The sequence below is a fragment of the Callospermophilus lateralis genome, chromosome 9 (assembly GCF_048772815.1).
Source record: "Callospermophilus lateralis isolate mCalLat2 chromosome 9, mCalLat2.hap1, whole genome shotgun sequence".
NCBI classification, from domain to species: Eukaryota; Metazoa; Chordata; class Mammalia; order Rodentia; family Sciuridae; genus Callospermophilus; species Callospermophilus lateralis.
Genome location: NC_135313.1, coordinates 91648087 through 91661952, shown reverse-complemented (window position 1 = coordinate 91661952; position 13866 = coordinate 91648087). Strand labels below are relative to the sequence as shown.

The 13866-nt window shown below is 34.8% G+C and overlaps 1 protein-coding gene across 1 annotated transcript in view; it reads left to right on the top strand.

Annotated features, from left to right (window-relative positions):
- Positions 1–5402: 5402 nt before the first annotated feature.
- Positions 5403–13866, top strand: part of Rab3gap1 (RAB3 GTPase activating protein catalytic subunit 1) — an 89232-nt gene continuing 80768 nt past the window's right edge. Inside the window, exons 1-3 of the mRNA XM_076865910.1 lie at positions 5403–5445; positions 5546–5601; positions 7916–7991. Of these exons, the coding sequence (XP_076722025.1) occupies positions 5428–5445; positions 5546–5601; positions 7916–7991 (150 nt within the window). The 5' untranslated portion in view covers positions 5403–5427. The remainder of the gene's footprint in view (positions 5446–5545; positions 5602–7915; positions 7992–13866) is intronic.

The window sequence follows — 13866 nt, the reverse complement described above, 5'->3', positions numbered from 1 at the left end:
ATATGGGTTCCATCCATATATTTAAGCAAAAAAAAGTGAGTTACTAAGTAATGTATGTAGTGTGATACTGATGAGATGAGGAGGTTCAGAGACTATGTCTAGGAGTCAGCCCTACCACTTATAGGTTTGTAAGTTGATAAGCTATGTTCCTTCTGCCTCAGTTTCCTCATCTTTAAAATACAGATGTGTGATAATATTATCTATCTCATAGGACTCTTGTGTGATATCAGTGACATACCATCTTATTTGTGCAAATACATGGATTAAAATGAGATTTAAAACTATCTATTTTTTTTTTTTTTTGGTTATGCTGGGGATTGAACACAGGGTCCTGTGCATGTGAGGCAAACATGCTACCAACTGGGCTATATCTGCAGCCCACTATTTCTCTATTTACAGATATGCATGTAAACACTTATGGAACAATCTGAAAGCATTAACACAACTGGTATCCAGTGATTGTATCTTGGGGACACTGGAATTAAAAGGTCAGTAAAGGAGGTCACTTATTTAATGCATATCATTTAAACCTTTTAAAATGTGAAGACATTCCTCACACTGGATAATACTTAAATAATCTAAATTAAAACACAGATTCCCAGGCTCTATCTTTGGGGATATATGATAAATATGTCCAAAGAACAGACATAAATGGAAGATATAAGATTAACAGCAGAAACATAGCAGAAGCTGTAGAAATAGAAATTCTTGAGTATTAGACAGAAGTGAATGTTCAAAATATCCCAAGGAAAAGATCATTAGGCACTGGGAGATGTTACTGCTGTGAAAGTAGCATTACTTTCAGAACAATGTGACACGAAAGAAGGCCAGGATTAGATCTAAGATTTTTCATTTATTAACCATTGGTAACAAGATTACTGTACCATTCCAAGTAAGGGAAAAATGGAGATTAAATAAGAATATATATATGTGTAAAATAGAGTAACTAGTTGTACATAGATATGTGCACAAACATAATGCTTAGTAGAAAACCCATGTAGTATAAACTTGTACTCAATTCTTATGACTTTTTTTCAATTATTTTATTTCCCACCTCTGAGTTCAAGATCCATGAAAATATCTAAAAAATAAAAACACATAACTTGTATTAACTAGATCAACCTGCCAGCAAGCATTGTCCCATGTGAACCTGTCAGACAAGTAACAAATGTAAGGACTGGAACTGGTTGTTCCTGATTTATTATCACCTAGAAGAATTCAATCACTTTATATTTAAAATTTCCTGGAGGCAAGAATTTTTTTATATTTTATTTTTGTTTCCAGTTTCTGGAACAGTGCTGATATACAGAAGCTGCTTTTAACAAAAGTTTATTGAATGAAGAAATGACTAAATGAATGGTGAGTGAATATAGACAGAATTATTTTTTTTGAATCTCTGTTCAAAAAAATTCAAGGAATCTCTGGAGATTCTTGAGCCGCTGCTTTCTGATTTGAAAAATAGTGGACCTAATTTTTAGAATGCAAGATAGTATGTGTGTGTTCTGAAACGTCACTTGAATATTTTTCTACTATTGATTTTTACAAAGAGCTTTAAGAAATTGGATAACCATCATGCATCCCTTTCTAAACCACATTATACTTACTTACGTCTTATCTCTCAGTCCTCAGACTGTGAAACCCCAGCAGGCAGGGATTATTATTCTTTGAATCTGTCCATAGGATTGACCACAGTGCCATAACAGTAGACTCTTGATAAATATGACTGACTGAATGAAAACATGCTATTTAATAATTTTTATTTAGATAATTTCTCTTTGAAGTTTCTTGTTTTCATAGTGCCTTCCTCTTCTAAGTTGTACCTTCTATTGCAATTATTCCATGGCAGCATCTTGGAGAGTTCTTGATTCTCTCTGCTCAGGGCATCAAGACAGATGAGGATGGTGTAGTCCCACAGCTGTTGCTCCTTTCACAAACAATGTTTGCTCTATCACTGTGACCTAATTAAAGCACTATGCTCCCACATTTCTCTGAGGACTAAGCTGAGGGTGATTTTTCCAGGCTTCTAATCTCTTAAATTGCCTATGCGTCAAAATATCTCCCCATGGCCATTATTGGTAACACCTTGAAATAACTGAATTATACCAGAGAGGAAATGCACTTGCAAGGAAAAGCTCTTGCCTTTGGACATGAAGCAAAATAGCTCTTAATACTGAAGAAACAGATCTTTTCTGCTCTGTGAACCAGTGGAAATCTAATAAAAGTGTGTCTCCCCTGGGTGTTTTACATCATTAGCATCCTGGCTTCACACTTCACTTTAACAAATAACATATTTTAAAAATTTCTCCAGGGAGAAGATGAGAAGCCAAAAATATCCTGGAAGAAAACTTTACCTAGCAACCTGGTAAGGCTGCTTCCTAGAGTTTCTAAAATTTGACTTCACGCAGCAAAATCTTCATGATTTTTTTAGTTTCTGATTTTGGTATGTACTGAAACTTCTTTATGGATAAGCAAGGAGGGAAATAAGTAATGCCTTACATGTGAGTAGCACTTTATGTTTTTCCTGGTACAGTCATCATAATGCTACTACTATAATTGATCACCTATTGAATGCCAGGACATTGTGCTGTTGAACATATGAACATAGAACTTAAAGTCTGCTATGTAGTATTAGGTGGCACAAAGCCCATTTTTCTAGTGGAGAAACAGATTCAGAGGAGTTAAGTAATTTGCCCAAAGTCCTACAGTTAATAAATGTCTGAACCCAGATATGTTTGATCCTAAAAGCCATGAACTTACTTCATTTGGTGAGAATCTTTAAAAATTAGCGAGTGAGTAACTCAACTCTTCCTTTTAGGTATACAAATCTTCCTGTTTATATCCAGGTTTTCCCCGCTTCCTTGTTTTTCTCCAAAAAGGCCAACCTTACTACATATGTTTCATTTCCCCCTGTTGCACATGCTCTGAATTTCTCCTACTCCCTTGCTGCACAACTCCAAGAGGCAGTATTCACAAGGTGTTTTCTGTAGGGGGCACCTCCTACAGTCAGATTTTGGAACACACGAGAGTTGGTGTTCCCTGGAGTTCTGTGATCACCATCTCTGTGGATTTCTTCCCCTCTCATTTTATTAAGAATGTTCTCCTTCAACTCTCCCATCTCTCCTTCATCATCACTCTCTCTACTGGACCATTTCCATCAGCATACAAACATGTCTATTATCCTCTGCCAAAAAGGTGAACAAAAACAAAGCCAAGAAACAACCAATCATCCTTGACTTTACATTCCTCTCTCATTTGCTTTTTCAGCAGCAGTCAATATTTACCGTTTGCAAATGGTCTTCTCTCTCAGGTTCTGTGCCATTGCTCTTTCTTTGTTCTCCTATTTCTTGAGCTACTCCTTTCCTTTATCCATTCTCTAAATATAAAATTCTTTGGGACTTAATGAAAGGGTCTTTTCTTCCCTTTCTATATTCTTAAATCACCTCATCTGTTTTTGTGATTGAAAATGCCAATACTTATGAATTTATACCTTCACCCTTGGTCTTGCCTCTGAGTCGTTTTCCTCACCTGATTTTTTTTTTCTCCATAACTGCCCTTGGATATCTTACAAGCTTGCCAAACTTAACATCTGCCAAACTGAACTCTTTGTTTCCAGGCTCCTTTGCAGCCTTCCCTATTGCAGAAACTATCGTCATATGGCTGCTTAGGCTAGAAATCTGAAAATTATTATTGACTCCTACATTTCCCTTATTCTTGAATTTAGTTCATAAGCAAGTCCTGTCTATCCTACCTCTAAAATTCCTACCAAATCTGTTTACTTCGTCATCCTAGTCGCAGCCTTTGCACATTCTGTCTACAATTCTCTAATAGTCTCTAGCTATTTCTACTTCTTCTTTTGCCCCCTTCCCATCTATTATTCACATGGCATCCTGCAAAATGTAAATTAGATTACGTTGCTCTCTTGTTTAAACATTTTAGTGATCTTCATTACACTTCAAATAAAATCTAACCCTAATCTAGAAGGCCCTATTTGGTCTGGCCCATACCTCTCTCTCCAACTTCATCACAGAAGTTGTGCTCTAGCTGCAAGACCCTAGTTCAGTTCAAAAGACAGAGCAGATTTTCCTATCTTCCAATCTCTAGACATGCTCAAATCCTTCCCCACCCTTGACATGGCTGCCTCCTTTCTATCCTTCAGCTCTCTTCCAAGATTCTCCTTGTCAAGGTGACCTTTATGTTGCTGATAATGGCACTGACACAGGTAGCACCTCTTCCTGTTCATGTGGCAAATTTCCAGCTTCCCTAATAGGCCCTGAGTTCTTAGAAGTCAGAGATTATATCTACAATATATCTTCACATTCCTGGAACCTAGGAAAAAGACTGACATGTAATAGATGTTTAATAAATGCTTGTAAATAAATAAAGGTGCAAATTGAGACCTCTTGGGACAGATTACTGCAGTAGTAATTCAGTCCCTCAGTTTTGTACTGGACAGAAACTGAGACATGCGTGCAACATTTTGCATTGGCAATAATTGTTGTCAAAATTCTTCCGACCTTTAGTTTCCTTGTCTACTCTGTCTATACCACCATATCTTTTATGTCCCTAACTTCAAGTCTTTTTTGATGGAAGCTGCATTTACTGGTCTGCCACCTCCAGATTTTCTGTGGGTTGCCAATTTCATTAAATAAGATTTAATTTTAAACAATTTAATTATGAAAAGCTTCAAACCCAAAACAAAGGAAATAGTATAATAAACACTCATGTACATATCACTGGTTTAAACAATTATTGACTCATAGCTTTCATTTCATTCCCATCCCCACCCATTTTCCCCCTTTCATTACTTTGAAGCAAACCTCAGAAAAGGTATCATTTCATCTGGGACATTTCAGTATGTATGAAATAGAATTCTTAACTGTTAGTTGGCAGCCCTTCTGTTCCTTAATGGCTTAAAAGTGAAGCATTAATTGAATAGCATGTTGCTCTTCCCCGAAACCAGATAACTAGTATGATTTTTATTTTATTACTTAACCCAAACTAGATAAATTCTTTAGGGAGTATGGTGACAGAAATTGGTGGGATTTTATCACCTATTCAGGGCCTGGCAATTAAAAAACAATTTAAACGAAAACAGACCCAATGTATTTTAGGTTTTTTAATACAATCTTATCCACATGAATCTAGGACTTTGTTCTACCTTCCTTCTGGTACATTACTGTAATCATTTACTGTACAGAAAATTTTCAAATGTCATTAAGCCAGCCAGACGGAAAGGTAGGCAATACTAAATTCTTATCCTAGGGAAAAAGAGCATTCTCTAGCCTAAGGAAGATTCATCATCAGAAGGCTGGGCCTCGGGGGCGGGGCCTTGGCGATACTTCGCCCACTATCGCTCACTGCTCTCCGCCCCTCCCTCTTGCGCTCTTCTTCCCGGCAGTCCTAGCGCCCGACCCGGCGCTCCTCAAGATGGCGGCTGACAGTGAGGTGAGTTCCCTGATTCCTATCTTATGTCACTAAGTTCGCGCCTCCACGTCATCGCTCTGGAGCTCAGTTTTTTTCTTTTCTTTCCCTTCCTTTCCCTCAGCCCGAGTCCGAAGTATTTGAAATCACAGACTTCACCACTGCCTCGGAATGGGAAAGGTGAGTCGCATCTCCGGTTGCCAATACTCTGGGCCCTGGCCTGCCCCCGCCACTTTCCTAGCCCAAACATAACACTTGTGACGCCGCTTCTGTGAGAAAAGTAATACCGGAAGGTCCCGAGTCATCCCTTTTCTGGTTAGATACAGACCTCTGCCGCATCCCGTCTTGACAAGTCCCGGCCCACCCCCGTCGGCCAAACCCTTGACCGTGGGGCTTTTAGAAAAAGTTTTGTTTACTTTCAGCCCACTTTGACTACACCCTTGCCCACACACAAAAATAGTTGCCGAAACTACCACTACCGTTCCTATTTTCATTCTTGTTTAACTCATTTAATCATTAGCAATAAACTTCGCAGCTGCTTTTTTTCTTCTGTGGACATCGGTATTCCATTTTCAGGATGAGGCCTTTCTCAAGTGTATTGATGGTGGTCCATCTGCTACATTCCCATCATCTCCATCCCGTCTTTCAGAATAACCTTTTTACAAAGTCTGCATATGGTTTAGGAACGTTTTGATTTAAGTTTTAACAATTCAGTGGGTGATGTGCCAGGCTTCCTGTGCCTAACAAACTCGGAACAGCTGTATGAGTGGAATTGTTATACCACTGATATTAGTGGAAAGCCAGTTTTGTGGAGGATTGATAGCTTAGATTAAGGTTTTTGTTCGGTATCACAGAAACCCTTCAGTTTTGTCAGTGTTGAGGTCAGTATTTAGATGGTTGAAATTTTGTAATCTTTCTGATTGGGAGGTAAAATTTGTGAACACGTAATTGGATGGCATAGGAAAAAATATTTTTTAAAAATTCCTGTTGGAATAATGATTTGACTTGCAGTGTTCCCCTGACCCCCAGTCACACTGACAAGACTATACTCATCAGGTAGTGTGTCCAGGGTCCTGAGTCACGCCAAGGGGAACCCCTCTACCCCCCACTTAATCCTTATGTTTAAAAAAAAAAAAAAAAACCCAAACTGCAAATGGTTAAAATGTAATCCAATTGGCACTTTAACTGTAAAAATAGTAGTTTAAATAGGGATAATGTTTTGGACTTAGAAATTGTTGGAGATAATTTGTAGAAAAGCTAGGAAATTAGCAGATTTGAAAATAGAAAGTAGGGTGGGGGGAGAAAATAGGCAGTTGAAGCTTAGTGCTGGTGCTTATGGTCCTAGTTAATTGGAAAGCTCAGGAGATTAAGACCAGCTGGGCAAGATAGCCGACCCTAGACAAGATGGATTGGGAAGGGGTTGGTTAGACATGAGAAGGGCTAGACATCTGACTGGCAGGTGAGAATGAACCTTTCTGACTTCATGAAGAAATATTTCTTATTGATAGGAAATAATTAAAATTAATATGGAAGATGAGACCAGGTTGTGGAAAACTTCCAAAGTTAAGTGAAGGAATCTACATTCTATACTTTTGACCAGTGATTCTCAGGTTTTTGTGTGCATTAGAATCATAGATTGCTTGGATCCACCTCAAAATTTCTGATTCTTTAGGTCTGAGGTGGAATCCTAAAATTTGCTTTTAGAACATGATCCCAGGTAAGGCAGATCCTGCTGGTGAGGAAACCATACTTAGAAAAGAACCTATGCTTAAAAAAGTAGTGAGAGAATCTTGATTTTTAGAATGGCCAGGTGAGGTAAAATGAAAGTGAACATCTTGCCTTGATTCATAGTTAGGATGGTGATTTGAGGACTGGAGAAAAAGAAAGGAGAATTGTAAGATATTTTAAAGAAGATTTAGATAAATGAATCTGATGTGTATGAGACTGGGGAAAACCAAACATGGAACTGCAGTTTCTTGCCTGAAAGAATAAGTGTCAAAGTGACAGCAGTTTTGGGCCTGTTGAATTTGAAATTGGTATCTTGAAGGTAGTTAGAAAAAAATAATTTGAATTTAAGAGAGTGGGGTGAGAAAACAGTATTTTGAATGGGAAAATGATCACTTTTCTCTGGTTAAATATTTAAAATATTCTGAAATAGAATATTAAATCCTTTAGTTCTTCATATGGAAACAATTGTATGAGAACACAAAGTAGTAAATTTGTTTCTTGGCTTTTATGCTCTTGTTTGTAGAGTGGGACTGGTATTTTACAGTTCATGAGAAAAAAAGTTAAAAGACATTGAATTTCTTTAAAACTTAAGCTAAACAAGATTATTTCTACTTTTATTATATATCCATAAGTTAGCCTATTAAACTTACAAGCCTTTTATAATCAAAATGTTAAAATATAAAAATTACCTTTTAAAAGAAATTATATAATAGGAAAAAAACGTGAAATTACATATTTAGAGAAAGCTTTTTTGCCTTCTTCCTAGGTTTATTTCTAAAGTTGAAGAAGTCTTGAATGACTGGAAACTGATTGGAAACTCTTTGGGAAGGCCACTTGAAAAGGTCAGATCTATTTGCTGCTGTCTCTAAATTAGTATTTACTTTGAAACCTCTGTTTTTAAGCCCTTTGCTACATTTGGCACATTTGAATTAAATGTTTAATTTTAAAGTTATGTATAATCTGTAGATATCAAATGGCTTTTGGAAAAATTTGAATTTGTGGCAAATGATATGTGTAAGACATTTGTGGAATGTTTTTTAAATAATAAAGCTATATCTATATATATAAAATGTCATTCTTTGTGAGTGATTTTTGTTTCATCAGAAGTTTACTTTTCTCTTGCCTTATCCCTTGGAATGTTAGAAAAAATTTTTTCAAAGTTTTTTAGTTGGTCAAAGAAAAATTGTATTTACCAATTTCTTGTGTAGAGTATTTTGTTTATAAGGAAAATTTTTGGTTTTATAACATGCTGTTAATTAACAGATATTTTACTAAATTTTTGTGTTTTGATAACCACATACAGTAACCACTTCCTCACCCATTTTAACTTGCTTTAAGAATTTTATGTAAGAATGAAAAAATTATTCAATATTGAGGTAGAACTCTAATTCTAATCAAAAGTACTGATAATTTTATTCACAAACCACACCCAAATGTTTCCTCAAGAATGAATTCTGAGGAACAAACCTAGTTTTTGTTTGATTCACTGAGGGATTCTAACAATTTTATCTTAAGTTTATGTAGGTGTTTAGTATGTTAATTTCATTTGAAGTAAAACTAGTCATTCTTTTTATCATCTATTATTAACTCAATAATAGTTCAACTGCAATTTACTCTTTGTAAAGAACTCAATTCTAGATATTTATAGGGATTTTTAGCTTATAGTGGCGATACAGAACTTGAGGCTATCAAAAAAAAACCAAACATTCAGATGTTTTCTTTATCCATATGAATATGAGCAGAAAAAGTAACACCACCTATAGAAATCACACATGATATAAAGATTTTTTTGATTATGTAAATTGATTTACTATATTAAATGTTTTTTGTTTAAATTTTTTAATAAAGAGAAAACGTGAAGTTCTCAAACTGTTTGCCCTATTCCACTTGAAACAAATACATAACGATTGATATAGATTCCGGTAAGATTAAAGGGTAGATATAGCTTGGACAAGAAAAGATTTGCATTATCAAAAAAGAGAGTTGAACCAGGTATTTATAAGCCCTAATATTTTTTAATTGTTTGATTTAGGTGCATTTACTGAGTACTGCTATATGCCACGTGGAATAAGTAGTAAACAAAATAAGGTTCATGCTGTCATTGAAGGTAAATTTTAGTGAGGGAAAGAAGTAATAAATAAATAGATCAGATTAAAATAGTAAATTCTAAATTCATTCTGGGATTTAAATTGTCAGTATATTTACAGAAGGTAGCATACTACTAAGCATGTAGTAGAGGCTTAAGAAATGTTAGTTCAGCTGTTTTTTCCCTACTGAATAGTAGTACATAGACGTGGAATACACAAGTAGACTTCAAAGTGAGCTGTAGAAACAATTACAAATAAGATTAAAGAAAGCATAAATGGCAGGGATTATTTGTCTCAGAAAAGAAAGTTTAGATAAAGTTGTAATAAGGTACTATATAATATAAAGAAGAGTAATTACTAATCCTCTTCCAACTGAAGAGGAATTAAAAGAAAAAGTTTTAAAAACTTGTGGAAATTTTCAAATAATATGTAAAGTTTACAAAATAGTAAAATGAACCCCCAAATCCATCACCCAGTTTTAACAGTATTCTGCCATTTCTTATGCTGTAGTATCTCTGTTCAATTCCTTAACCCTACTAGATTTTTAAATAGTTCTTAAAGATAGAATTTACATACATTGTAATATACAAAATGTGACTGCTTAGTTTTAACAAATCCGGTGATGTATTCACACTACTACCAAAATGAAGGATGCTTTGTCACCATTAGAAAGATCTCTAGTGACCCTTTCCAGTTAATCTCCATGCTCCCAGGTATCTGCTGTTTTTATTATATACACCATAGATCACTTTTCTTTGTCCTAGAGTTTCATATATAGTTGTCTTCTGTTTCTGTGGTTGAATGAGATGGTAGATATCATTCATACTTTTGTTCTACTTTTGGGTTTTTCTGACTACTTTCAAGATTTTTTTTTTTTTTTTTTAAAGAAACTTTGAGCTCTTTGTCAGTGATGTACAAAGATGTGTTTTCTTTGTGTTTTTTCTGCTTGGGTTTAATATTGGATAAGGTTTTTTTGGGTGTGTTTCATGACATTGGGAAAATTTAGGCTGTTATTCAAATGTTTATTTTTTCTTCCCCATCCTCTATTTTTCTGTGTCTTGAATTTTTTTGACCTCAATACTGCTCCCAAAGGTAGTCTATCATTTTGCTAATCTCAGTCCTTTTGTCTCTCTTTTAGGTTGGATACTTTTTTTGCGATTTTGAGTTTATTTACTCTTTCTTTTGTTGTCTCCAACTTGCTGTTAGGTCCATGTGATGTATTTTTCAATTCAGTTATTGTACCTTTTAGGTCTATAATTTCTATTTGGTTCTTCTAATTTCTGTTTCTCCGAGATTACTTATCTTGATTAAAGTTTATCTTGGAGATATGTTTCTTTAGTCCTTGAACATATTTATTATAGCTAGTCTAAAGCCAGTTGCATTACCTAGGTCTTCTTGGAATTGGTTTCTGTTAACTTTTTATTTTTTCAAATTAAGTCACATTTTCCAGTTTTTTATTTGCTTGTCTTTTTGTGTGTGTATGTGTATCTAGTAAATTTTAAATTTTATGCTTAGATTATGAGTGAAATGTAAAGACAATATAATCTATATTTCATTATGTAAGCATACATTTTCATTGATAAAATTTCTGTTGTGTTCCTATGAGAATTATATAAGCATAAATTTTCATTCATAAGACTCATAACATTTCTGTTGGATTCCTCTGAAGAGTTTTTGTTTTTTTTGTTCCAGCAAACACTTATTTTAGCTGGTTTAAAATGAGTACTTGGGATTGAACTCAGGGGCACTCAGCTACTGAGCCACATTCCCAGCCCTATTTTGTATTTTATTTAGAGACAGGGTCTCACTGAGTTGCTTAGTGCTTCACTATTGCTGAGACTGGCTTTGAAATCAAGTTCCTCCTGTCTCAGCCTCCTGAGCCACTGGGATTACAGGTGCGCATCGGGTGGCATTAACCCTTAGTTTTAACCCTCTCTCTCACATATGTCCAGGAGCTGTAGAGGAGAATATAAACAAGTAGAATTACTTAACACCTTTTTTGCAAATAAAAATTATTCATTAATCCTTAGAGCATCTAACAATTAAAAACCTAACACCTTGCTGGAGGGAAGGGGGAGTGCTTTATGTATGTAAAATATACTGGCTGAGAAGGCTTAGGTTTAGTTTTAAGATAGATAGTTTTAAGATAGAGCTCTATAGACATTTTTGGATCTGTTTCCTAATTCTTTTCTTTGGCACAGTTTTGAAGATTTGCTTGTTATTTAGTTACAGCATGATAACTAAATATGATTGGTAAAATTTTCAGTGTGATAAGTCTTAATACACATTATGAATTTCATGTTGAACTTAAATTTGATATGGGGCATATACCACTGAAACTAATAAATAGAACTGTATAAATATTTTTCTTAGAAGTCTTAGCCAAAACCATTTACTCACTTATTTTATGTAATAAAATGTCTCTGCAACATAATTCTAAATAGCAAAAATCAGTCTTATATGTGAGCTGTTTATAAGTAATTAATTTCATTAAATGACATCCTCATTTAAATTTTACCACTTGGTTTGGTATAGATCACATTTTGTTACTACAAATGCTACAAAAAATAAAGCTGTGATCATTTTAAAATTGGCAATTACATCTACAGTGCTGTGACCCTTTTTTAGGGAGTTTAGCATACAGAGGATATGATCTAGTAACATTGGTTATAACAGTTAATTTGCTGATTCATTTATTACTTTCACATGACACATTGCCTGGTCCCTCATCAGTCAGTAATCAACCATTAGCTGATTGGTTGTCTCCTCAGAACGTGTGATTAATCCTTTGAACTTGTCATGTTCCTTTTGCAAAAGATAAACAGCATAAACAGATTACATTTAGTTGCTTGGAGATTTTGTTAAAATATAGTGATGATGGCATTTTCTTAAGCATTATGCAAAAGGCAGAAAGTCTTTTTTCTATGTCTGGTACATTTCAAAGTAAATAATTATATAGTTAAATTCTTCTGTATTTAGTTTTTATAAGTATTTTCTTTATGTTTTGTTTTTTTTCCTTTTTGAATTAATTTTCTCCTTTTTTCCTTCTGACTTTGATATAGTAATTTTATTTTTTTTTCTAATTTTATATTCACTGCAAAGTCAAGTTTTATGGATGAGTCATATTCTAAAATATTGTAAAAGTGGTTGTTTAGAAACTAGGTTGCATTTTTCCATATGGAGTAATATTTAAATGTTTCTAGGGTGGCATAAAATATTAAATTTCTTGTCCTATTTCTGGGGCCATGTTCTAAGATTGTCTTCCTCTTTTAAGCTATTTCTTTTGTTCATTTATTTGTTTTATTTTATTTTTTAATGTGGTGTTGGGAAATGAACTCGGGGCCTTATGCATGCAAGGCAAGCTCTCTACAAATTGAGCTGTATCCCCAGCCCAGTCATTCATTTGTTTATAAAGTGCCAACTATGTACCAGAAGTTTTTTCCTTATTTTTGTTTCTCAAAACAACATTCTCCCTTTGCATTTCCTCACTTCAAGATTGTTGAATCCTTTTCCCTTTGCTCCATGGTCATTTATTCATCCCTCAGTTGTAAGTATTTCTGTTGCTCTTTCTAGGAAAGTTACAACTAGAGACTCATAGCTGTTCAGGCAATTAATCCAAACCAGATATTACAAAGAAAATTACAGTAGAAGTTAGGTTTTATAGTACTATTAAAATTAGAGTTCTGCTGGTTTAAAGGATTTATAACTTTTGGTGGTTAGAAGGATCACCACTGTGTGTGTGTGTGTATGTATGTATGTATGTAAGTGAGCTCTTTTTTGAGAGATGGTGCATAGTATTCATCAGATACTCAAAGAAGCCTGTGACTCCAAAACAGGTTAAATAAAAGCTGTTTAAAATGACTTTTGTGCCAGGCATGGTGGTACACACCTGAAATCTCAAGGACTCCGGAGGCTGAGGCAGGAGGATTGGGAGTTCAGAGCCGGCCTTAGCAACTTGGCAAAGCACTTAGCAACTCAGCTACACTCTGTCTAAATAAAATACAAAAAAGGGCTAGGGATGTGACCCAGTGGTTAAGTGCCCCTGGGTTCAATCCCCAGTACCCCCCCCCCCAAAAAAAAAGTTTTTTGTATGTTTTTATTATTTTTAAAATTAATGTATTTAGTTTTGATGAGAATACCTCTGCAAAGTCTTACTTGAACTTGAAATTTTGGAACAGTTTGCATGATGGAGATTGCAAGGCTATGAAGAAGCCGTAGTTTTCGCTCATATATAGAAGTGGTAATTTTTTAGTTGATGAAATTTGTTTTTGTCTTTAGCCATTTTTACTGATTTCTGCTATCTTGGCTCTGAGGCCAAAAGCTTCAAGTTTTGCTGGCCCATGAATGTTAAATGCTCAAAATTACCTACTTCTTTCCTTCATTTCTGGTTTCTACCCCATCTTCACTCCCATAGCCAAATGTATGCTAATCTCCATCATTAAAAAAAATAGTTTTATTAATTAATTTAAAAGATTCGAAGGGCAGGGGATGCAGCACTTTCTAGCACGTATGAGGTTCTGTGTTCCATCCCCCAGCACTGGGGGAAAATTTTTTGAATGAATAATAAATATTCTCACAAAAATTATTTTTGGTTTTGTATTTTATTAAAATACTAAAGGAAAAAAAAATG